This window comes from Pleuronectes platessa, chromosome 8 (assembly GCF_947347685.1).
Source record: "Pleuronectes platessa chromosome 8, fPlePla1.1, whole genome shotgun sequence".
NCBI classification, from domain to species: domain Eukaryota; kingdom Metazoa; phylum Chordata; class Actinopteri; order Pleuronectiformes; family Pleuronectidae; genus Pleuronectes; species Pleuronectes platessa.
The window spans coordinates 14698511-14721154 of NC_070633.1; the positions used below are offsets into that span (position 1 = coordinate 14698511).

Below are 22644 nucleotides of genomic sequence, written 5' to 3' on the forward strand. Positions count from 1 at the left end.
GCTTCATGTTTCCAGCTCATTCTAGTTTATGCAATTTGAGCCGCAGCACAATGCACTAATAGGCCTCATCCAAGTTAGAGGCCAATGAAGACATTTTGAGGCAGGTGAGGATGTGTTGTCCAAATAAATCTGACAAATTCAAAATATTGACAAATATTATGATGAAATATTCATCAATATATTTACAATTCTGGTCACCAAACATTGTTCCCTCAGTGTGTAGTTTTACAGATAAGCCTGGGAGGGTTGTGTCTTACAGAAAATTGTGTAATTCTACTCGTCCTGCCTGACAAAAGAGGCCGAGGTGTGAACTGGCATGTCTCAGGTAATAAAATGTTATTTGTACTTTGCAGACTAAATCATATATTAATAGAGTGATACAAAAAAAAAAAAAACTTTGACCTCTCTTTGTGTTTCATTCAAATGTCTGGCCTACTTGCTTTATACATCTCAAAATGTGCATTTAAATAGTGCGATGAAAAAGTGACTCTTTAATTACAGGTCACTTCTAATAGCCTAATTAACCGATGCAGCCCACTCAGTGACACTGGGTGTCCCCTTGAGGCCCTGTGTGGCAGCATAATAAGTAATAGGAAAATGAACTATAAATTACCTCCATCCACTTTAGTTATGAATTGCAACAGATCTATGTAATAATTGGTTGGTCATCTCTATAGATTTATTTGGTAGTGTGTTATATGAGGCCTTGCAGTGCATCATTCACTTCCACTGCCTGGCCCTGGATTATTTCATTCACAATTTGTCATACTGCCCACTGTCTAGCTGTTTGAATCGTAGACTGTATTTAAAGAGGTCTGTCTGTGTGAATGTGAAATACTCCATTAACAGCTGCTGACAGGCACATGCTTTATCAGCACCATGACCTCATTTCTAGTGCACACTTGGCCTGAACTCAATGTGAATACATATCTTATCCTAATCTCTGCTTTGTAGTTTGTTAATCAAGTTTTCTCTGTGATTTTTGACTCTTTTTTTTTAAAATCCCAGCAAGAGTGTGAGGAGTGAGAAAACTGCTGTTACCACAATAGGCATGAACATTTTTTTAATTACAACAGTGACCATGTAAGAAATATATTTTACATTGTTCACCAAGTAGTAAATATTATCTGGAGTTCTTTCATTAAAATTAATACCAAAAGTGTTTAACCAATGACATTGAATGGTATATTTGAGCAGAATTTTATGTCGGACAGATACATTTTATCTGTTGATCCAATCACTTTTATCACAATCATATGGCACAAGAGAAAGTCGTAACAAACTAAATGTTATACTTTTCCACTTTGGGGTGTTGCACTTGAGCTCAGGCTCTTTAGCAGCTGCGGTGAGCAGGCTCGGCCGACAGGTGGCGCTGCGTGTTGTCAACAGCTCACCCACGGGGGCTGTCTGACTCGCTCCATTCTCCATTTTGTAGGCAATGTTTTTCCTGGAGGTTAGCGCCTACTTTCCTAATGGCTAGCAGCGTGTCAACATAGCTCCGCCAGTTTGACGCGTTTTGCATGACAATTCGCGGCCAGGTCGGAGCGGAGGAGCGAGAGGGCGCGTCACCGCTCGCAGCTCGCGGGGTATTTCGTCGTTTGGTCCCCGGTCATGCAGGGAGGACACCGCGCGCGGAGCAGACACGTTAACAAACATCGAGCCAGTGTTGCGTGCCGTAGACTGCCACTCTCAACCAAAACAATGTTGACAAACGACCTGTGGACGCGCACCAACCAGTCATTTCAAGGGTAAATATCCGCTTTTAGCCACATTTCACTCGACATGTGAATTCAGCCAAATGTCGCCGATGCATTGTTGCACATTTGACGCCAAACACGCAGTTATAAGGGCTGTTTTAGCTCGCAGGCTAACATTACTGTCAAATGTTAATGCACGCACGTAGCCACATTAGCTGCTAGCCACATTGCTACCTAGCATGTCAGCAGTTAGCAACAAACAAGGCTAGCATGCTATGAGAGACTCGTGTAAACATTGCGGCTCTCTGTAGGTGACGTGTGCTCGAACCCGTGATGTGTGTGTTTTTATTCAGCACACGGTGGACGCGGCTGTCTATGCGCTCATGCTAACAGTTTAGTAGTAGGAATAGCTACCGCAGTTAGCTGCGTTAGCTATCATGAGCGCGCAGTAGGGGGGGTGGGCATGCTTGACAACTTTACACGCTTTCCAGTGACTTAAAGTTAAATGCCGGCGCTTTGCATGTGCACAGCCATACAGTGTTTTAAGTTGCATTGTAATATAGTAATTCTAGCTGTTTAGCACGTCTACTAATCCCTCCTTTTTGTGTGCTTTAACGTGTTTGCTATCCTGACCTGTCATTAATGCTTTGTGCCTTTTTCCCCACAACAATAATAAGATGGACAAATGTGGCGTGAAGAAGATAATATATAGAAGAGATGAACATCTAAGCAAACTTGTCTACACTGAAAGCGCGGAGGAGGGAGGTCTGTTGAAAGTGGCTCCTCACACTTCTATATCCGTCACCTCCGCCACCTCTATCATTCATCCATCCAACCGTTTGATGCAGCCAGGACAGGTACCTAACGGCCTCAGCAACAGCCCCCTTCCGGAAGAGCTCACCCCCTTCTCTGTCACTGCCACACTCGGCCCCCTGTTGGAAATCCCAGAGCCTTGGGGCCTGACCAAAGATCAAAAGTATAAGCAGCAGTTGCCCCAGACGTTTGGGCGTCAAAACTTGGGGGACAATTTGCCCCAGTTGCAGGCCACTATACTAGACATTACCCAGTCCTCCATGGATTCTCTTATTGGGGGATCAGATCCAAATTTTTTTGTCATGAAAACAGAGGATTTCTCAATGGATAAAGGTGACCAGGATCCGATTGACCTCGATCATGCTTTTGATCACATGGGGAAAGATGTGGACGTGAACCAAAAGTTGTTCAGTGATAACACTCTGGATCTGCTCCAAGACTTTGAGCTGACTGGGTCCCCCTCAGACTTTTACGTAGGTGATGATGCTTTCCTGTCCACTCTGGCAGATGATTCTCTGCTTGGAGATGTTGGCTCGGAGAGGGACATTAAGCCAGCCGTGGTCGAGAGTGGTAACGGCAGTGGGGCAGTCTCTGTCGCTCTCAACGGCAGCATTATGACAAGTCCAGATGAGTCCGGCCCTAGCATATCCACAGCCTCCCTCCAAACGTCTACAACCACTCTGTCTGCATTGGTGAAGAAAGAAAAAGATACTGGCCTCATTCAGCTCTGCACCCCAGGTGTGATCAAACAGGAGAAGATGTCTGCCGGCCAGAGTTACTGCCAAATGGGTGGCACGTCCTCCACAGGCCTGTCCAGCTCGAGCCCCATTTCCATCTGTGGGGTCAGCACTTCAGGAGGACAGAGCTACCACTTTGGGGTCACCCCCAGAAGCAGTGAAACTCAGCAGATGAAGGAACAGAAGTCAGTGTCCAAACTGTATCTCCCAGTGACGACCATCAGTGGAGCCTGGAACAGGGGCCAGGGTCTTGCAGACAACTCACTGATGCAGAGGGCCAGCGAGTCTTTCTCAAGCTCTCCCTCCTTCCTTACCAGCTTTGCAAGGTAAGAAACAAATATATTCAGCATTTCATTTAGCCTCACTGACTTCAGTTAATATTTTCCTGTGTTGATCCCAGTTATGTTGTATTTAAGCCTCATTCAATATGATCTGCTCATGTCATTGCATATGGGACACCTGGGGCTTTTTCACTGTTGGACTTCAGCAGTTTTCATTTAGAAAATCCCTCCCACGTTTTCCAGTCAGACTAATTGTGAAGGTCTTTATCCTTTGTGTATCACATGTTCCTAACTTTTTCTGTAACTTCAATGGATAAAGTGTCAACGACAGTCTTTCTTTATGCTCAGCATGAATACAATGCTGATGTTTGATTTCCATTTTTAGCTGCTTGCCTTTAAAAGTATGTGAAATGTCAACATGAAGAAGTGGTGGGTTCACTGATTCACACTGACTAAGTTGATGTCATTAATTAAAACTTCTGGCAGCTGGTTGTTTGCTTAACCCAGTTGGGTCCACCAGCTCATAACCTGTTTATGAAGAATTGGTTTGATTGTTATAATTGTTTCTCTGACAGCTCCTGTAACAAAGGGTCAGAACAAGATTGGGCTTCATATATCAGAACAATATTTTAAAAATGCCATGGGCTTAAAAAAAATCTAGGCTGTACACCTACTTCTGTTGTTTATGGTGTAAGTTTTTCGTTATCTTATCTCTGTTCATAAAGCAAACATTGGTGATTCTGGAAAACTGTTCTCACAAAGTTGTTGCTTTGCAGCAAAAACACTTTGACATTTACACTATTTCTAATATAATGGAAAGAAAATCCTTCTATGCTTATAAATATGTCACTATGTTTGATGGCACCTTAAAGGAAGCCTGGTGTTTTTATGCGCATTCTCTGTTGGAATGATGACGCTATTTTTCCCCCCTCAGTTGATGAATGAGTAGGTGGACATTTTATGGTTTGATAAACCTCAACAAAACATGTTCTGTTCCGGTTTTGTTTGTGGAGCTTGTTACCAAGCTAGCAGATAACCCTCTGAACCTGCTTTTTGAGACTGGTTCATGTCCTGCACAGGACATGGCTGTAGCAAAGACATGCTCTAAAAAAACAGGGGAATTCCACTTTTATCCATGACAGACAATTCATCTTTTTTTCCTCTCAGACTGGACAAGCTTGTACATTAATGTTCATGTTTATCACATGCTCCAACTCCTCTGTGTCATCAACAGATTTCTTTGCAACCAAGATTGCGTATTTATTTTTTTAATCTTTATATCTCTTCAACTGTGTGGTTTCATAGCCTGTTGGTCTTGTCTCACAGAAGGATCTTCTCTGTGTGGGGTTAAGAGGTCATTTTGGGCAGATCTCTTCAGTTCTTCCAGCGAACCTGAGATATGCACTTTCTCCACTTGAAGCAGATCTTCCCTCGAGGAGTAGGGGAGACAGTTCATTCAACAATAAGGATAGATGGATTATGGCCTTTAAAGAACAGTTGGTCTGTGCTGCTTGAAGGAAAATTCATGCTCTTCAGAGAAGATTGAAAATGGCTGCTTGTCCTGCTTCGTGTTAATCAAGTGATTATGCTGAATGTAAATTTCTGCTGTGATTGATTCCAGTGAGCTCCCATTCAGAAGTATCTAGAGTCCTGCCCCAGTGTTTGGACTCCACCCGGCCCCACAAAGTGTCTTTTGTACTGTTAAGACTTTTTGCCGCCCTGTCATGCTTAATGGGTCCAGCTGTCAATGTGGCTATGGGGCCCAGTTGTGAAGCAGCTCTGTAGAAAGTCTAAGACGTTTGACAGAATCGCGCGTCTTGCAGACTTTTTGTTTGTGTCTCTTCCACATTTACGCCTATCTCATTCTCTGCATCTGACAGGGAGTGGTCATTTGAAAGGCTGGCACGTACGAGTGTGTCATGTAATGAGGGCATACAGGTATTCTTTTTGTATTGTTTGTTTAATTATTACTATCTTGTCTGACAGTCATCCTAATGCCTGGTGACCGTGAACATGTGCGGAGAGACACGAGATGCAATTGAGTTCCTTTCCCTGGGCGGCTCGGATGACGCGTGTGCGTGTGTGCGTGTGTGTGTGTGTGATTATATCTATTCACGAGACATGACTCAAGATAATTTAGTGTGGCTCTTTGGTTATGGCTTATTGGTGTGTAACAGGACTCTCTGCCTCAACCTGTCTAACATTCAGTGCTGTGAATGTAGCTGAACCCTGAGTTGTGGCGGCTAAAGCGGTTGGCATCAGGTCACTAGGCCCTTCAGCTTCTCAGGCAGTAGTGCTGCTTCTGCTTCCTGCTGTGTCAGGCCTAGAAACGCTTGTACGTCACGAGTTCCTGATCTGCCTTTGCCTTATTTATTTGCATTTTGCAGATCTTTTAATGTCAGCTGTTCTCTCGCAGGGCTTTTCTTTTCCAAACAGGCTGGTTATTTGTTGCATCACAATTATGACTCAGTTTTGTTGTTATTCAAAATGAAGAATGATTCGCCTCGAGAAATGCTCTGCTTCGTTTCCATTTTGGGGAATACACAACCTCGTTGAATACCGAATTAACATTGAGCTGCAGTGAATGGAGGAAAATTATGTTCACATGATTAATAAATAATATATAGAATCTTCTGGTAGATAGCATGACAGCACATTTCATTGGACTGCATTATGTAACCTTTGTTTTCACTGTGCCATTTCCTCCTCTGCCTATGATTGGCCCCGGCCCATAGTTCAGTCTGTGAGTCAGATGTTATGGCTTAGCCATATATCCTGCTGGTGACTTTAGTCTTTGCCAGGGTTTTCCAGAAGGATATGGAGACGCTAACCAGGGGATTCTGGATGCAGATTAACGCCCATTGAAAACATTCTGATCGTAAAAGGCTATTACACATGATTTGGGGGCATTACCGTACATACTTGCTCAATAGCCAAAAAAGCATTGTTAGACATTTTAAAGTGTAAACTGACAGAGTCTGAGGCACCGCAACATTTTATTCATATGAGGCGGCCAGTTAACTTGACAACGTGGCCTGTTTCCTTGTTTTTGCAATGTGTCTTAGAGTTGGCTCTGCTGTGAAATGCGCAATGTAAATAAAGATAATTCATTAATTTGTTCATTCAATACATTTTATGGAAAATACAGCTCAATTCAGCTGACTTTAATGTAATTCAACGAGGATGGCAAGTTTCTAGGTCCTCATGCTCTCAATGTTTGGAAGTGCAGTAGAGGGATCATAAAATGTATGTTCATAGGGAAACACAATTTGTAAATCAAGACCTTGTTATTATAATGAAAAGTTATGACTATAAACAGGCTGGTTGGACTTAAATGAGCAGTCAGCTTTTTGACCCTCAGCTACTGCTCATGGATGCCACATTGTGCTCCTCAGGGTCCTTTGATAAATACACAAACACCATGGACCATGATAATGCGTATGTTACTGGAGTTACTTGGAGGCCCTTGACACAATTTTGTGCACTAGAGAAAGGTTGTCTGCAAAACTGGCTCACTGAACAGAGCTGTTCTCATCTCCCATGCTGACACAGCAGTGTTGTTTATCTATAGGAGCATGTGGGCGAGTAACATACAGCTCAGGCTTGTCACACACAACAGATCATTTTATTTCATAGACATAGATTGGATCATAACTTCAGAATCAAATCTTTATTGGTCCCATGTGGAAATTGTGTTTGTTCCAATAGCTACATGCAAGATTAGAAGTATAAGCTTATAAGATTTACAAAATATATAAAATAAAATATGAACCTCAGTCTCTCTCTCTCTCGTGCATATCATACGTGGTGTTCTGAGGCTATCAAGTGAGTCAGTGGTTACAATTAACTGTATAATTTATTTGTTGTAGCTTCTTAAATTTAAGAATTAGCTATTCTCAGTGTCATAGTTATCTGAAATATTTAGTTTTTAGAATGTTAATGGGACAAAGAAAGACATTTGAAAATGTCACTTTGGGATTTAGGAAATTGTGAAGAGCAGTCTTTCTGGCATTTTAAAGGCCAGTTGATAAAAATGGAAAATAATGGGCAGATTATTTGATAATTAAAATGGCTCTTAGTTGCAGCACTAATATTGCCATACTGACTTCAAAAAATGATTGATAATGCCATCTCCAAGTTTGTACTCTAAAACGGGCAGAATTAAAAAGTGCCTTGGCAGGTTGTGTCTTCACTAAGATGGTAAACTTAAGAAAATTTCACATGTGAGAATAGTGAGTCGACTTTGGGAGCTGGTTCTGATTCACTGCTGAATAAAGCTCAGGAGAAAGTGAACAAATAATCCTAGATCCGCCCCTTAATCCAAATCTGCATCAAAATCTAATGAGTTCTTCCCAGGTCCCTTCCCTCCTCTAAGTGTAGTGGATATCGGTTTAGTAGTTTTTGCATAATCCTGCTCAGAAATAAACCAAAAGATGAGAACATAAACAGACATGGGTGACGACCTCCTTGGCGGAGGTAATAAACTCTCCACAATCCCTCTGTTGCTTTAAAACTGTTGTTTGTCATAGCAAATGCTTTTACAATTCCCCCGTCATTGGTTCTCTGCACCTCAAAGTTGGAAATACTGAGCCATGTTGTTGGCGTTACATTTTCTATGTAACGTATACAAATCATATTGACTTGTGCAAAGGGTAAAACTTGGTTTGCATTGGAAGGACTTTTTAAAGACTGGCTGATCTTAATAGTAGAGCTTGATATTTGCTGGGTTATTTTTCTGTCTCAGTTTATAACACGGAGCCTTGTAAAACTATTGCAGTGTTGAGAACGACCTGACTATATGGTAAACTTGTGCTGTCAAAAAGTTTAAATGTCACAGTTGTCAGCTTTGATTTGGAGCCAGGTTTGATGCAACTTTATATATCTGTCTATATATACATCCACACGTATATAATATATATTTAAAGCTTATATTTAGTGTATAAATAGACCCTGCAGTCAGTCTTGGCTTTGTGTATTTTGAGTAATGTTTGGTCAAAGTTTCTATTCAGAACACTCTTGCTCTGGCGCACCCACCACACCTCTGTCTCACCTTCTCTGTCCGCTCTCTCGTTCTCTTTTTCATTCCCTTGCTCTGGTTTCCTGTAACCAAGGGCAGAGACCTTGTTTGTCAGCAGAAGCTTTCCGTAGCTGTAAATAATCTTTTTATGATATTGCTTGTGTGTGTATGTGACATGCAAGTCTTTTGACTCTGTATTAAGCATGAGTGTGTAGGTGTGTGCCTGTGTATGCGTGCGGTTGTGTCATGAGCAGTGGCACAGTGGCAGGCAGGCCGCTGCCATGAAACTCTCACTGACCTACTTTCCCTCCCGCCTCTCCACAGCTGGCGCCGAGTGAACGTACCAGATCAAATGCCAGCCATTCCAGTCACTTTTGCGTTATTATCGCATTCCCTTGTAACCACAATCTTGCCTTTTTTGTATTTGTTTGTTCTGTTTCTGACACTGAATAAGTTTACAGAAATCCCCCAAATTGAGGTTAAGTGGCTACAGATCACTCAGTGTGTTGTTTGTGATGTTATTTTTACGTTTGTGTGCAGTTGTCGAGTCAGCAAAGTCAAACTAGGGAGTGGGTTCCTCCCACATCCAGCTGAAGGCGTTACAGTTATGCACAAAGAAGCAGCAGCAAGCCTTCAATTCATTGTACAGGCCAGGAAGCCTCCTCCCACCCACACACAGTCACTAACAGCTCCTCTTATGGAAACTGATATGGAAACTCAAATCCATTGGGCCTTTTTTTCTTGTGCTCAGACATAGGTTTGGTTTGGTTTCTTCCTCTGGTGTTTAAAGCCAAGCATTAGCTGCAGCTTGAGGCTCCAAAATGTGGCCATTATTAAAACAGGATCATGCCTCCTTGCCATCATCAAGAGTATAACATGTAAAAAGAACATGAACTTATGCTCAATGATATGAAAGGGGGAAAAATCTGAATTAAGCGGTAAGAAAATAAACTTCTCATGTAGATGCTACATATATACCCATATAGCCTTCAGTCACCAGATCCCATCCTAAATTAACATCTATGTGAGATATTTGAACCAAAGTGCTAGACCAACCCAGTATCCAATGTAATTGCATCTGTATTGGGAAAATGTTGCACCTCGCAGTTTATGTCCAGTGCCAAAGTTCCATGCCCTTTAGGTTGTGTGGTGAAATAAGCATATGCTATTTCTGACTTCCATGCTGGAGACTGGGCTCTTTGTCCTATCACAGAGCTGGAATTCTGACTTCAGCCTCAAGTGTTCAAGTTGCCTAACCCTACCAAAAAAATGTATCTAACCATTATTGTATTTTAAAGTACTGCTGATGGTCAGTTCAAATATATTTCGGCTCATCAAGTAACTTTAGAGAGAGACACTTATCCTTGCCCTTCAATGGTTTTAAAAAACGGTTGATTAAATGTCCACTTGTGTCTACTCTCAGGCATGATCAACATTTTATGTTAGGTTTTTTCTGTAATTTATCACCAATTCAATGTATTAAATGACTGTGGTAGCATTACATAATTCTGGTGAGGTTGTTACACTAATGGCAGTGTACTTACAGTATGTATAAATTCTGAGTGTTTTTATTGGACGGCACAGGAGGTGGATGTATTGGAGCAGTCCAGCCCAGTCTTTGGCCAAACAAACCCAGCCTCTCCTCTCCCTTATAGAAGCCCTGTTGTTGTTCTGCTTGCAAGCACAACTCAGAGCGTGCAGGCCAGTTCCCCTTTCTATTTTGGTTGCTTTTACCTCAGGGAAGGAGCACTTCCTTCTCCTCCTCTGCTCTCCTCTACATTCTCAGAGTTTTGATGAAGATTAGAAGATCTCTGTATGATCCATATCAGTAGTAGTGATAATCATTGCAGTTACAAAGAAGTCAGATTTAAAGCATGCTGCCACCCAGCCAGATTTTTGTGGAGAGCAGTACACTATAATTTTCAGTTTTATTTAGGGGCTTGGCCTTGCCACATGTGAGTACAGATGGGAACTAAAAACGGGTTCCAAATTGACTGAATCGTCGGAATCTTATGTTTTGATTACTTTTTTCGACAGATGCACATTGTAAATCATTCAATTTAAACTCCTCTACGATGAAGGAAACTACTCATGTTGGGGAGATATAACTGCCAATGTGTGGATTATTTTCATGGAGAAACATGACAACAGTATTAGATTTAATGATTTTAAAATAGTAATTTTAGTTAAGGAGGAAACTTCTGAAATTGTGTAAAAACTTTCCTTTACACTTCAAATTCCAGAAATGCAATGTATTTGAAACTCTACGGGTCAGTGCCACTGCTTCCAAACTGAGCAGCACGACCGATACTGAAGGTACATATCTTATTTTTAGCGCTAGGCAGGCAGACCTTGAAGACTTCCATCTGTGACTAAGAAAACCTACATCATTGTTTCCCATACACAGGTTTTTACCACCCAGGAAGATCCAGGTAGATACATTAACTCAGTTTAAACTCAGGCAAGTCTCACATCAGAGTTAATTTATTCTTTTCAAACTAACTTAGTTTACTGACAAACTGAGCTTTTGCTCACCTAAGTCACATGCACTCTTTATCTTACTCTGTTTCTACAGTGTGCTCAAACTATGGGATAATAAAACAGTTGTGATGATTCTGAAAACCTGTTTGTCTATTTCCCCCTTTAAAGAGAACTCAATTGTACAGATAAATTAATTGAATTGATGAATTAAGAATTGATTTAACAATTATGAGCCAGAGTCATCCAGATAATATATTTTTCACTGATATGTTTCATTTGTAGTGGCTGTGTTTGAAGAAGGTCAACACTGTAGGTTGATGTAGACAAATATGTGAAATAAATGCACACAGAAAAATGATTTAAAGCACCATCAAATATGTAGGCTTTACAATCCTTTAGGTCTTACAGCTGTTTATCTGAGGTGACAAAGAGGCTGCAGTATGAGGAGCAGGACCCTGCCAAGCTGCTCCTGACATTCAGAGCTAAAAGGGGATTATGAATTGTTAAGCAGGCTACTGGACCACTGGCATTATCGTAAATGCATGTAGAGGCTCAACTCACTTCAGCCCAGGTTGATTGATCACACTCCCGCAGACATAACTTTTTAAGCGCTGCTCTTGTTGAAGTTGAGGCACATCTTGGGGTGTCTCTGCGTTAGTGCTGTGACTGAGTTATGACCGACAGTGAACTCTGAGGGAATGTGAGAACTTCCTGTTGATGGCGAGTGCAGACTTCAACAGATGGTTTCTAAAAGAGGAAGTTTGGTCTCTCCACATCAATTTTTTGCAACTTTGATTGGTTTGTGCTTGACATTCTCTACAAAATGATTTGTCGCAAGTCACATATTCAAATCAAGTTCAGAGAAAACACTGTATAACGATGACATCAATATTGGCTTACTTTGTTGTTAAGGAAGAGCAGCTGCAGTAATTGGATTTGAACCAGTAGCCTAAAGCTTTCTAGTAAAGCTGTCCTGGTGACATCCCAGTGGGCCATTAAAGGAAAACAGGTTACCCTCCCCCACACCCTCTGACATCATCATAACCACTCATTAACATCATACGTCCACCCTGCTGGACACTTCAACCTCCTGTTGGGCCTTGAAGGGCTTTTGTTTCGTGCGCACTGTTATTGGCAGTGTGCTAAGGAAACCCCACATAAATCTGTGCATGACAGATGGCATACCGGCTTCATCATTGCAGAGGCACAGCTTTTATATTAATTCTATTTACTGTATGCACCTTCACACAGGCTGCTGCTGTTAATGGACGACAGTTGGCTGTGATCCAAACAGCTTCTCAGATGTGCCGATAATTTAAACGCCCATAATGAAACATTAATAATTAAAGCTAATTTGAACAAAATGAATGCAGACTGTGAACCATGATTCCTCCATATGGACATATTAAACACAATATTTGAATGATCAATACTTGTTCACCGTCCTATAATGACCATAAATGTTTTCGTCTAGAAACATTTCCTTGAACTCAAAACAGTTTTATTTTCCTTATTGGCAGCTTTAGGGTGGAAAAAGCTGTAAACACAATGTTGACAAATTAGTACCTTATAAAATTGTTATTGGCATTATGACATGTCTGGAAACAAAAGCTTCTTTACACATCGAGCAGACACTGAGGAGCAACATTATTATTTTTTACCTAAACCTACTGTGTTCGTCAGTAGTTCTGTCTGCTGTTTGGTGCTGTTTCCTCCCGCCCCCTGACAGAAAATCTCTGATTGCTGAATTTGTAATTTTATTTATTTATTTTAAACTGTTCTCTTTGAGCTCACGTGTCTAGTTAAAGAATGAAACTAATTACCAATCCAAAAGAATATGTATTTGATTTTTGCTGCAGCTGTAAACATTTAGACTCACAAATAGTCCACTTTAAACAATGATAAATTGTGCACACAATATACAGAGTTTATTGTTTTGTGCTTCTTTATGAAACTTTTGGTTGTATCTACCAAACTCAAATTAAACCCTTTTGTTCTTCACAACATTTGGCAGAATGTGATCTTGGCAGTCAGATAAAGTGCTCATTGGCCGGCCTTTCATGAATGTGTGTTCTGGGTTATACCAGGTAGGACCAGGAGGGAAGTGTGTGTGATTCACCCCCTTCTTGAATTTCTGCTCAGTGTCAGTCAGTCAGTAAGGAAATGATAGATCACGCATGCAGTTGTATTGAATACAAGTCATAAGAGGTAAATGGACAGAGTTATTGATCACAATGTGTTGTCAGTGGTGCTCAGAAAGCTCTCAGCCTGTCATGGTTAGACAGAGACCTCTGAGGTTTCTGTCTGATGTTTTTTTTATCTGACTACTAAATGCTTCTGGACTTGATGCTTCAATGTTTCACTCAGGTTTTCCTTTAGTGCATCGCTCACTGACTACTGGGGACTGGTCTGCTTTAGTGATACCATCACACTGCATAACTATGAGTGAACTTGAATCTGTTGGTCTAATCTGCATGTATCACGTTTGGAGCAGCTCTTAGCAAATAAACCTGTTTGTTTTAATTGAGTTGGCAGATGTGACTCGTTGCTGCTGGATCAGGCTCAATATCCTCTTAGTGTGGGTGTTGTTTTTGTTGCTGTGGCCACTGGTTTAGGAAGGGGGTGTGGACCTCTGAGCATTCATTGAAGCAAAGCATGATGTCCTCTAGTGGTGGTTTTGAAAAGGTGCATCTCCAACCACTGACGACTGCTATGTCTGTAAACGTTTGTGGCTGAAATCAAAGGAAGAACTTGCTGTTTTATGACAGCCACTAGATTTAGGATGGGACCATGGCTCATCATATAATTTAGCCCAAACATGCACAGTAAGACTCACTTTTCTTCACACATTTTGGAATGAAGGCAAAGTTGAGGAAAAACACATTGATTCAAATGGGAAGATATGTGTAGGTTATCTGTGTAGTTTGTTTATCTAGTTTTAGTGCAGAGATGTAAGTGTGAACTACAGCTGAACTGTCAAAACTGAGAGGATGCTTTCAGGAGTAGGCAATATAAATGGCACAGTTTAAACATACAGAATGGTCCACCTTAGGAATGAAATGCTAAGAAGCTATTTGAATTACAAACATTACAAAGCAACAGTTTTAGCAGACAGTATAGGTCAATGCACAATGCTACATATTTATTTGTAAAAAAAAAAAATGTTTTAAGAGAAAGTATCCCTGACGTTTCCCTTCTCTCTTTACCCTTGCTTTCCAGTTCTACCTCGAGACAAGAAGGAGGCCACGCTGCATCCTTAGCACAGGCAAAGAGCGGGAATCATAAAATCTGCCTAGTGTGCTCTGATGAGGCGTCAGGCTGTCACTACGGCGTTCTCACCTGTGGCAGCTGCAAAGTCTTCTTCAAGAGAGCAGTGGAAGGTATGAAGTCAGACATCTGTATTTCCTGGTTGATTGATTCATTATCTCACACAGGTGTATTCAAATGCTGCAGTTGTTTTGATTTATGGCATGATCTTTACGAGTTAAAGGATATATGTACAGCTAATTACACTAATTTCTCTGGAGTTTTGGCCAAAGCACTGAAGTTAACTGACAGTTTAATCTTCCTCTTCTTGGTGCCTCAGGGCAGCATAATTACCTTTGTGCCGGGAGGAATGACTGCATAATAGACAAGATCAGGAGAAAGAACTGCCCGGCCTGCCGCTTCCGGAAGTGTCTGATGGCAGGCATGAACCTAGAGGGTACGTATTAACCAAAGGGCTACGGTGAAATAATGAGCTGTTGAGGTTGTTCCTGTCTCCTCTTCACCTTTTCTCTTTTCATCATGTATTCCTGTCCTGCATGTTCACCGCTGTTTTCACTTCTCCAGCTCGCAAAACCAAGAAGTTGAACCGCTTAAAGGGCAGCCAGCTAAGCAACCCACCCGAAGTGACGACGACTCCACCGGTGGAGGCTTGCCCTCTGGTGCCCAAGTGCATGCCTCAACTTGTCCCCACAATGCTTTCCCTGCTGAAGGCCATTGAGCCGGACACAATCTTTGCCGGCTACGACAGCACCCTGCCCGACACCTCCACCCGCCTCATGACCACCCTGAACAGGCTTGGTGGCCGGCAGGTCATCTCTGCTGTCAAGTGGGCCAAATCTCTGCCAGGTTAGTAGACATTGAATCTAGGATTATATACAGTGACATCAAGGTCATTTGCAAAGAGAATGATGTGACAGTTAAATTAATCCGTGTTTCTGTGTTTAAAGATTTCAGTTAGAACATTGAACTTGAGTTGCAAAGTTCGTCTTCTTTCTCTGTATTGCCATATGGACAGTACACCCTTTATCATATGTGCCGTTCTTCTTGTTTGGTTTTTTGTTAAAAGTATCACCTGCTGGTCACATTTTATTGCTCATGAATTGTTTTACTGGAATTGTATTTGGCAACTGTTCATTGTCACCATCACAACACACCGTCTCTCAGGCTTTCTGACCTTGTGGTAACTGTCATTTGAAGTATCTCTCTGTTCTTCGGCTCAGGTTTCAGGAACCTTCACCTTGATGACCAGATGACCCTGCTGCAGTGCTCATGGCTCTTCCTCATGTCTTTCGGTCTGGGCTGGAGGTCTTACCAACAATGTAATGGCAACATGCTGTGCTTCGCGCCCGACCTTGTCATCAACGAGTATGTATTGTTTATTTTACAGTTCATATGTGCACTTGTGTGTTAAAAATAAACGGCTAAAGCGTATCCTCTAAATGACCTCCTGTCGCCTGTAGAGGTGAAGCATGAAAGTGTCACGTTATGCCTGTTGTGAGCAACACTATCATCTCTATTACCCCAGTCCTGAGAATTATTAAAGTACCCATAAACACGGAAATATTAAGAGAATCAATCATTTCTAATAATATCAATAAATAAAAGGTAATTAGTAAATAATAATAAAAATGTTTTTTAAAAAAAATTCTTTAAACTTGTTCAAATAATGCCTTCCACCACTATAATGTAAACCCATTAACAGTTTATTCTCTTGATTGCCAGCATTGGTAAAGTAAAGATATTAAATACTATGGCTTGATAAATGGAGTCTTCACTTGAACCGGACATAAATCAAGCATTGACTTTCTATTCCCCCAGCTGTTGACGCACACATCTGTTTATTTTTGTCTATGAGCAGCTCCCTGCTCTGTGTCTGTTCTGTATCCCAAGAATCAGACAGTGCCAGCTGTCATCAGTATTCATCATCTATCATCCTTTTTATAGACTTGGTGACTCAATTTGTAAACAGCGCTGTGAGTGTAGTTAGCAGTCGGCACATCACACATGCTCAGGGCAGTAATATTGTTTTGCTCAGGCTTATAGATTGTATTTATTTGCATCTGATGATTGCAACTATAATCTAAATAATGGCCACACGTCTAGCAGCACTGGTGTTGCTATATTTATGACTCAAATTAAAGAATAAATAATAATAAACGTCCAAGAATAAAAGAGTTTGCTTAACCCTCTGAATCTCATTTCTAGCAGAATTTATGAATAGATGATCAACAAATAGTTTGTATACGTTGAACATTTCAGCTGTAGATGTATAACAGGAGGCTGCCTCATCTTCCTGATTCAGACTGCACAAGCAACGCTTTAAAGCAGCTGTTACTTAAAAGAGAAACTGTTACATGGGAGGGCTGTGGATCAGGAAGTAGAGTAGCTTGTCCACCAGCCAGTAGGTCACTAGTTCAATCCCTGGCACTGGTCTTCATGCTGACGTGTCCTTGGGCAAGACATGGAACCCCAAACTTTCCCTGACGACTTTGTCAGTAGTGTGTGTTAGAACCTATGAATGTACGTGTGACTAGGTGAATGTGACTTGTACAGTAGAATACTTTTACTGGTCAGTAAGCCTCGAAAAGCACCATATAAATGCAGTACATTTGACCATTTACATGCTGTTTACCCGTGTCCTTTTCTGATTCCACTAGGGAGCGGATGAAGCTGCCCTACATGGCCGACCAGTGTGAGATGATGCTGAAGATCTCCACCGAGTTAGTGCGGCTGCAGGTTTCCCACGACGAGTATTTGTGCATGAAAGTCCTGCTGCTGCTCAGCACAGGTCAGACTTCTCACCCTCACATGGCTGAACTGCCATTTACCTTCTTCCAGCACCACATGTGAAAGGTGGCACTGTAATAACCTGATCATTACAAAACCCATTACTCCAATACTGTCCACTGATGCTGAAGGATAATGGTGATGGATGCACGGAAGAAAACGTCCCACCACAGCACTTTCGAACTCCTTATCTGAGATGCAATTATCGTAGATAAGAAAATAATCTTCACTGCCTGCCTGGTTAGACACAGAGAAATACACACACCCAGTTTCACTAACAAACTTACTGACTGTCCACAGAAATGTAAAACTACGTAGTGCAAATCAGGAGCAATTACAGCGAAGGTAATGATTATAATCAAGCTGGTGAAAGATGTCTTTACAACCATTTCATTCCAGGTAGCTGAACACACCTCAGCTTTGTGCGGAGCTTTCCTGGGGGTGTGGTTGCTTTGTGTGTTGGCAAGCGTGTTTCCTCTCAGAGCTTTGTGGCGCTAAATATAAATGGTGGTGCACGCGGAAATAACGTATTGTATGTTTGGACATTTACTGTAATGTAAAGCTGCAATTGTTACGTGGTTGATGTGAAGTACTGAAACTAAAAAGTCCTCACTGGCACACTACAGAAGATCCTTATCTCTGTCCCAGAAGTTAACCGTGATTTCTCTGCCACAGTGCCAAAGGACGGTCTGAAGAGTCAGGCGGTGTTTGATGAGATCCGGATGGCCTACATCAAGGAGCTGGGGAAAGCTATCGTGAAGCGTGAGGAGAACTCCAGCCAGAACTGGCAGCGTTTCTATCAGCTCACCAAGCTGCTCGACTCCATGCATGAGGTACAGAAAGCCAGCACACAGGGACGCTGCGTCACATCAGCGCTACATGTTCTCAGCTGCAGTGTACAACTCTTCACCTAATGTTCCCATTATCTACTGCCTGTGTTCAATCTTATCACTGTGTTTAAAGTAAGATTCACGTAGTTTAAATAGTTTTGCCAAAAACAAGTCAGTGTTGCACGGAACAAGTTTCACAGCATTTCATAAGTTGAGATAAATATCTTCATAACCACCCTGCTCCTTGCTGACTTAAACCAGGCCTTTGTTAATCCACAACGTTTTTTTGTTTTGCATCACACACACAAAACCATGTGCATGTCCTGATGTTAATCCCTTCATCCTCTGTGTCTCATCAGATGGTTGGAGGACTGCTCAACTTCTGCTTCTACACCTTTGTGAATAAATCCCTGAGTGTGGAGTTCCCAGAGATGCTAGCAGAGATCATCAGCAACCAGTTACCAAAATTCAAGGCCGGGAGCGTCAAGCCCCTCCTCTTTCACCAGAGATGACTGTGCCCCGCAGCAGACACGATGCCTTAAAAATCCCACCATGTCACCTCGCGCCCCCACCTGCACCCCGCACGCCCACCTACCCCCAATTCCCATCCCACCTCCACCCCTCTGGAGATAGGCGATGTAAGGACTGAGGGTCTGAGGCTAGGAGCGAATGATGTTATGCAACTTTGTGCAGTGGCCCACAGGTCTGGAGGTAGGAGAGCAGGGAGAGAGAGAGAGAGAGAGAGATAGACTGGAAATGAATCCAGATGGTGAGCTCAGAGGTTGTTGTGTTGTTGAGAGCGATCTAAGACGTAGTGTTTAACAACAATTAGGAAAAGATTTGTCAGATAAAAGATAATCACCAAGAGAAGTAGGCTAACATCCACGTTGTCTCAGGTTTCTTACCTTCAGATACAGACCGATATCTAAGATAGATGAAACAAATATCTATGTACAGGTTCTGATAGTATTTTCTACATTTTCAAATTGTAACAGTTTATACAGTTTTTCCAGGTCATTGTAACCTGGGAAGGTAACAAAGCTTAACTAATAACACGCTCTTACGTAGGCTTTTAGACTGTACGTTCCTCTTTACGTTTTTCTAGGAGGATAACAAAACGTTTGTCAGTCATACGGGGGGGGGGGAACTCCACTCGTTTAAAAGCATATTTCTGCTTTGCTTTGATTGATACTTTTGAAATGTGTAACAATTCCGTTGAACTGTTAAGCAACATTTGACAGGATGATTTCTCCCACAAGCCAACCTCTTCCAGGTTTACACAGGTCTATTTCAAAAGGGAAAAAATATGTGCCTTGTTTGCTTCGAATATCATCTTAGCCATTTTTCTTCCTACTGTCTGATACGTGCTTATCTTTAACCCACCACAGTCTTCCTTCATCGTACGTTGATTGTACTTTTTATATCACATGCAGTTGCAAGTTTTTGTTTTCCAGTGTGTTTCTCTTTAGACGTGGCAGCTCAGTCCATTGTCCATGTGTCGAACTGATCCTTATTCTTAGGAAAGAATATTCAAAGCCTGCCTCCCACACAATTAACTCCACGTTTAAAGTGTGATTCAAGCACTTAGTTCCGTGCTAAAGGCTTCAAAAGGCTGTGAAGAGACTGTTGTGTTGCACAGTCTTTACTATATGAGTTTAGATGAAACTTAAAACTGTCTCTTATAGGAAATAGCTCCTGTTGATGTTTATTTTAGACCAAACTCCAGCCCCAATAGACTAACAATGTAAAATTAGATTTGTGAGTCTACCAATCAGAAATTGGTGGCCATATATTATGTTTGCAAGATTATGTCATTTTTGATTTATCAGAAAAGTTCTGTCGTTCTACAATGGCTCCGATTGGTTGATTAAAAAACCGTCCATGTTTTCCAGCTCGTTTTATACTCGATTCTGCCACTGACGATCCTTCCACACTTTATCCACGCTCTCAGTCATTTCTAGTCTGGAAATTACTGTGTTGCTTTTATTTGTTGGACTGATTTACCATTCTGGGAAATATGTTGACTTGCCGTCATGTGCAGGGTTGAGTGGATCAGCGACAGTGACGTATCTGGACAGTAAAGGTCACGTTGGAGCGAGCAGTCTTTGAGCCTAGCTTGATAAATAGACTGAAAACAGGGGAACATGTAAGTCTGACTTTACCAGCTCCTCAGAACACATTTGGCACTTAGTAGAGGACGTACCTCCAGATCCCCGGACATTCAATCAAGCTGTACTTGATTTATCACACTTATAGATATTAGTTCCCTTAATGTGCCTTTTTTTTAAAAAACCAAGATCCATGAATATTTCTTGGGGAAGATAGGGAAAATGTGAGAAGCACCTCATCTCAATATTAAATAAAGTTAAATATGGCTCCTGGAAGCTGGTATTTTTCTGGACTCTTCACTGGTTGCCAAGTAACTGGTCCTCATCATGAATGGCTCTCTCCTTCATATTTACTGTACAGACACGGAGTGGGATCAAATCTCAGAAAAAGTGAAAACCCGTAGTTCCCAGAATGCTGAACTTTTCCTTTAACGTGAACAGTCAGTGTGATGACAGCTCATCTAAAGTGTTGTGGATCAGCTGTAGGCAGATTCATTCACCTGTACACCCCCCACAGCTGCGGAAAACCACCCTGACCCCCCCGCTTTAACCCCTCTGCTCTGTAAGCCCCTTGTCTGTATGTCTGTGTATCTTTTAGTACTTTTGCACGTTTTATTTGTTTGTCTGTGTATTTAGTCAAACCCCAATGTTGGAACGCACTAAGCATCCGTCACCTGACAGAGTCCAGGCCGCTGACTGGGAGGCAGACAAAATGAATCCTTTATTCTCTGGGAACTATTTCAGTGCCAAACTTCCGTTTTGTCTGTTTCCAGTGAGGCTGAAACTTGGTCAGTGTTTGTATCAAAGGAGAAAAACTGAGTCCCAGCAATGAAGCTGATCAAATTTGTCTGAACAGATTTTATACTCTGTCATTAGTGAGGAGTGGAAAGTATTGTTAACACAAGGCACTCCGATGTGTTGTGTAATCCCAGATTCATGTAGGTCGGTCAGTATCCCCAATTCCTGTGTGTGGTGTAAATGGTGATTTGAATTGCGTGTTTTCATCTGTCGAGTTTGTCACCGGCGTGTTTCACAACCCCCGACATGCTCTTTGTGTTTATTAAAGCACAAAATAATCCAGGTTTTGACACGAATGTGAGTTGTACAGAGGAATTAATTCAGATGAAAGGATAATTGGATGAATAAGTCAAGTGAGTGAGTAGAAAAATGTCCTAAAATATCCCAACAAGGAATTTAAAAAGCACTAACCAACATGAAGCCACTCCCACACTCAGGTTGTTGAAACTTTGTCTGATTCACAGTTTGTGCTCGTCCATGTTTGGTCGTTAATGTCCTGACGTCAAGAACCAAAAAAACAGGAAAAATGAAAACACACAGATGAGGAAGGTTTTAGTTTTTTTCACCAATGTCCCCCCCCCACCGCTGACATTCATACCCCGGCTCCGAGGCAGGTCACTTTGTATTTCTTAACTTTGTTCAGAAAACCTCATTAACTGCATTGGGTTTACTCATGGGTTACTTTCACATTCAGTGAATCCAGATCTCTACTGCTGCTGCTCATGTAAACAGGTTTATATACATCTATATATGTGAAGTCACACACTTGCCTCTTCTTCTTGCTCAAAAATGTATCCCCGCTTGTACATTTTTGAGGAGGACAACTGAATATGCAAAAGAAATGACAGATTATCACCATCACACAAGATGTGATCTACTCTTTTTATTTTTATTTTTCTGATATAAGCTATTTGCATATAGGAGATTTACACTCAACTTCAGGAACCGATTCACTTCACATCAGTACCCAGTCCACACAGACTGCACAAAAGCCTATTTGATGTTTAAATACAAGGTGACCAAAGCACGTACAGATTCAACATGTCCGTGTTAACCAAGTAGCACATAGTTGACAGATGTACAGTTCTTGTTTTGTTCTTTTTAAACACATTTTCACTCCAACATTGATGGCTTTGGTCAAATTGTGTAATACTGTGAATAGGATAGGAGTCAGTCTTTTTCACACACAAACTGTTTGTGAAAGTAATCAACCAGCTTGAATCTAAAAAGATTTGCACTACCCAAATATTGTTTGAAAATCTATTTTGTATAAAATATATGCAGACATTAACTTTTGAGAATTATCAAGGGCAGATCATGTTTCACTGGTATATGCTTTCTCTAAAAAAAAAAAGCTTTGTTTTGCTTTAAAAAAAAAAAATCAAATGTGTACATATAATCCATTGTAAAGAAAATGTGGTGTAATTGTCTCCAGATAATAGTTTTTCTATACGGACTCTGTATTATTTCTCCTCTGTAGCGTGACTCCTGCCGATCTTTTCCCCTCTTATTGATTAAAGGTCGAACTGTATGTCTTTGTGTGGTACTTCTCAAAACAAGGATCTCTGTGCTGATCTTTGCCATGATGTTAACTGGATGATTAAGAACAATGGAAAACGGTCCGGCTTGTTGTTGTACGCCACTTTTCATGTTCACAGCAAGCACTTGTTCATCAAATAAACGCGCTTTTCCATTCTGACACATGGTTCATTGACTCTTGGTGGCATCCAGTGAGATTCACTCTGTAGCATCTCACAGAGTTGATGTGATGTTTTGTTTTCTTAATTACACGTTGAGTGGATTCTCTCTGGATTCTGACTGGCTGTCA

General features: G+C 41.4%; 1 protein-coding gene across 1 annotated transcript; it reads left to right on the forward strand.

Moving 5' to 3' along the window:
* The first annotated feature begins 1447 nt into the window (after positions 1 to 1447).
* On the forward strand, positions 1448 to 22515 carry nr3c1 (nuclear receptor subfamily 3, group C, member 1 (glucocorticoid receptor)). Its single transcript, XM_053429134.1, has 9 exons — positions 1448 to 1748; positions 2375 to 3573; positions 14246 to 14406; positions 14613 to 14729; positions 14858 to 15139; positions 15514 to 15658; positions 16951 to 17081; positions 17756 to 17913; positions 18270 to 22515. Exons 2-9 carry the CDS (start codon positions 2375 to 2377, stop codon positions 18420 to 18422), a joined length of 2346 nt encoding a protein of 781 aa, XP_053285109.1. The 5' UTR covers positions 1448 to 1748; the 3' UTR covers positions 18423 to 22515.
* The last annotated feature ends 129 nt before the right edge of the window (positions 22516 to 22644 follow it).

What these genes read in the sequence shown, in the direction of transcription:
- nr3c1 (XM_053429134.1), top strand. Translation starts at nt 2,375, where the DNA reads ATGGACAAATGTGGCGTGAAGAAGATAATATATAGAAGAGATGAACAT. An exon ending in CTTCAAGAGAGCAGTGGAAG is followed by an intron (nt 14,407 to 14,612) that starts GTATGAAGTCAG and finishes TTGGTGCCTCAG; the next exon opens with GGCAGCATAATTACCTTTGT. An exon ending in GTGGGCCAAATCTCTGCCAG is followed by an intron (nt 15,140 to 15,513) that starts GTTAGTAGACAT and finishes TCTTCGGCTCAG; the next exon opens with GTTTCAGGAACCTTCACCTT.